The sequence below is a fragment of the Gavialis gangeticus genome, unplaced genomic scaffold (assembly GCF_001723915.1).
Source record: "Gavialis gangeticus isolate Ggan-Ray unplaced genomic scaffold, GavGan_comp1, whole genome shotgun sequence".
Lineage (NCBI taxonomy): Eukaryota > Metazoa > Chordata > Crocodylia > Gavialidae > Gavialis > Gavialis gangeticus.
This window is the reverse complement of record NW_017729022.1, coordinates 127,381,705-127,385,006: the sequence shown is the minus strand read 5'-3', so window position 1 is coordinate 127,385,006 and position 3,302 is coordinate 127,381,705. Positions and strand designations below refer to the sequence as shown.

At 42.6% G+C, this 3,302-nt stretch overlaps 1 protein-coding gene across 1 annotated transcript; it reads left to right on the top strand.

Moving 5' to 3' along the window:
• The first annotated feature begins 250 nt into the window (after positions 1-250).
• Positions 251-2,838, top strand: DSTN (destrin, actin depolymerizing factor). The gene is made up of 3 exons (XM_019516154.1): positions 251-560; positions 832-908; positions 2,550-2,838. The coding sequence occupies exons 1-3, from the start codon at positions 301-303 to the stop codon at positions 2,657-2,659; spliced, it is 447 nt and encodes a 148-aa protein (XP_019371699.1). The 5' UTR covers positions 251-300; the 3' UTR covers positions 2,660-2,838.
• Positions 2,839-3,302: the final 464 nt, after the last annotated feature.

Genomic DNA, 3,302 nt, shown 5'->3' with positions numbered 1-3,302 from the left:
ACTCAGTTTCAGTAACGGATCTCAAAGCTAACTGTAGTTGGGCATTTTCAAGTTAAACCATCCTCTCCTTCTGCAACTACTGACTGATTATTTCAGATCTTGACAGAACAGTTGCTCCTTTTGTATTATGTCAAGAATGGCTTGTCTTCTGGTCTTAAGTGGCTCTTGCATACCAAGCTGTACAGTAGCTCCCTAGATTGAAGTGAACGATCAAAATGGTGGACCTGAAGTTCTTTATGGTTCTCTCAACAGGCATCAGGAGTACAAGTGGCTGATGAAGTGTGCCGTATTTTCTATGATATGAAAGTTCGGAAATGCTCCACTCCTGAGGAAATCAAGAAAAGGAAGAAGGCTGTTATCTTCTGCCTCAGCTCAGACAAAAAGTGCATTGTTGTGGAAGAAGGCAAAGAGATCCTAGTGGGAGATATTGGTGTCACGGTTACTGATCCTTTCAAGCACTTCGTGCAAATGCTGCCTGAAAAGGATTGCCGTTATGCCTTGTATGATGCAAGCTTTGAAACAAAGGAATCCAAAAAAGAAGAGTTGATGTTTTTCTTGTGGTAAGCTGCAAATGTGGTTTATGTAATTTAGCCTTTTAGTTTAGCATATACAGTGTTCTCTGTGGTGCAAAATTAGCTGGCAGCATATTATAAATTTATCAGCCTGTTGCTGAGCTTTGTGATAAGGTGGCTGATCCCATTATCATAAACGTACATGCAAAAGATTTCTAGGTGTTCATTTTCCACCAGACCACTGCTTATCGGTTCTCTTGAGCTTGTGTGCAGGATATCAAAGGTTGTAACTACTTTCCTTTTGGTCTGTCCAACCCAGGGCACCAGAACTAGCTCCTCTGAAAAGTAAGATGATCTATGCAAGCTCCAAGGATGCTATCAAAAAGAAATTCCAAGGTATGTAACATAGCTAACACTGCCTGACCTGAACTAGATTTCTTTTGCAGTGCAATTGCTAATGGCCTTGTAGGTACCAATAATGGATGAGTACTTCAAGTGACATTACCTGTAATATGGTTAATGTTCCTGATAAGAGAGAGACTGCAGTTAAAATTGTGCATGTGCAGTGAAATGGCCCCTGGTGTTGAAGTCTTGGCATTAAAACAGATTGCTCAAACTCTGAAACCATTACGGCACCAGGCACAGCAATGCTTCCACAGTAGCGTAACTTGGAAACAAGGTTTAGATTTTTACTATTAATCTGGACCTTACTGGTAGCTGTCTCTGAATGGCACGGTATCACAGCTCTGCTTACTGAAGTACAAAGCCTTCCAAACCAAATACTACACATTTCAAGAGCACTTGTGTTGACATAGCAAGTGATGCTCCTACATTAGCTTGGCTGAATATAGCCTTTAAAGGAGCATTAGTGGACAGGGAGTATAGCAGAAGCAGCTGGATGTATATTACATGTCTCACTTCTCAAGGACTTGATGTAGTCAGAAGGTTATACATCAACTCTTACTCAAAACGGTATTTGCACCTTCAACCTAAAATTGATTTGGATCTTACTGGTTTGAACTTGGGCACATCTCTGCAGCAAGAGAATGTTGGGAGCTGAATTCAGTAGTGCTAAATAGCCACAGCAAGGAAGGCTATTAGACTGAGAGCTGCCCTCCAAAGCAAGAGACAAGGATGCTATCATCCACCTGCTGTCTCCAGCATGGCTGTTGCCCCTTGCACTAGCAAGTCATGCTAATTTCCTTCTTCCAGTTCTGCTGGACATGGTCTGTTTCCCTGTTGACTTACCCATACCTGAACCTTGCTTTCTAGATCGCCTGTCAGTAGTAGGTGGCCCTTCATATATTGCATCAGAACCCTGTACCAAAAAGCTACGGTACTAATGTAAAACTGCTAGTCTTGTTCGCAAAGGAGACTAAAACTGGGAAGAGCAAAACTAGCATGCACCCTGGTGAATTGCACATTCCAGAGTTGCACAGCTGCACCACGGATCTGTGCATGAATGCCAAAAAGACGGTAAATTCAGTAGGACTTGAGCATCTATGGCAATGGTTCTTAACCTTGTTTAGACTCAAGGAACCTCCCTTTGCTGTTCTTAATTCAGTCACACCCTCTGGGGCTGGATATAGGGAGTGCTGCTTTCCCAGTTCAAGGGAGACCTGTCTCCCCTGCTTTTGTCTTGGTGAATAAAGTCCAGGGGCTGTGTTTCACTTGGTGGAAAGTGCAGGGGTAGAGGTGGCACTTCCTGTATCCTGCCCAGTAGTGGTGTCACTGGCTTGCTCGAGAGCTGGGACTGATGGGAGTAGCTTCATGGTGGCCCCTCCCATCAGGCCAGGCTGCAGCAAGGTATCCTCTCTTGCCATAGCAACTTCCCATCCAACCAACACAGCATCTCCTGGAAAGAGCAGGATGGCACCCTGGCTCAGAATTGCAGACCTCTTAAATTCAGGGCAGGACTGCTATGTGCTTGAAATGACTAGGGTGCCTCCTTTAGCTCTCCAACTGTACATGTTTCTGATAGATTATGACATATAGAACAACTGTTGCATCACTGAATTTTTTTGCCTCTCTTTTTAGGCATAAAGCATGAATGCCAAGCAAATGGACCAGAGGATCTCAACCGAGCTTGTATTGCTGAGAAGCTAGGAGGTTCCCTAGTCATAGGTTTTGAAGGCTTTCCTGTGTAGATACCAAACAGTGCCACAACTCTACAAGCATTCCACATTTCATATATCCCAAATGTAAAGCAAACATCCTAGGCCAGGGTTTCACTAACTGTAGGGAATCTGTCTTGTAGAATAAAGTAGACTCTTGAGCTGTAGTTCATATATGTACAAATGACCCTAAATAAATCAAGTCTAAGGATCATCTCTGTGTATTAATACTTGCATTGGCTGACCAATTGATAGACATAATCAGGCAGGTTAATAACAGCCTCTAAAGCTTCTGGTTCAGCACCTCAAGGGACGGGGAAGTCTGGTTTCTCTCTCTTTCAAGTTGGAGCAAATTAATGGCTCTTCCTGACTTCTTTTTTTTGTGGCTGCCAGCCAGCCAGGTTATGAAATTCTTCTCATCTGTTGTTTTTTAACACAAGATTAAGGCACCTTTTTAAGTCATACAGTGATGTGAATACATCTGTGTAAGCATGAAGATAGGTATTAATACCATAAATAGCTGACTTACAATTGCTAAACAGTTCCAGTGCTATACTAGTAAATAGCTAATCCTTCAGCTAAATTAAAGTATAAATAGGCATGCTTGCTTAGAGAAATAGTCCTCAGTCTCTTTGTAAACCTACTGTCTTCTACTCATGTTTAAAGGCTCCCTTCT

Excerpts from the sequence above, each read along its gene's own strand:
- DSTN (XM_019516154.1), top strand. The coding sequence starts at position 301 with ATGAAAGTTCGGAAATGCTCCACTCCTGAGGAAATCAAGAAAAGGAAG. Across the intron at positions 561-831 it reads GAGTTGATGTTTTTCTTGTG|GGCACCAGAACTAGCTCCTC; the intron begins GTAAGCTGCAAA and ends TGTCCAACCCAG. Across the intron at positions 909-2,549 it reads TATCAAAAAGAAATTCCAAG|GCATAAAGCATGAATGCCAA; the intron begins GTATGTAACATA and ends CTCTCTTTTTAG.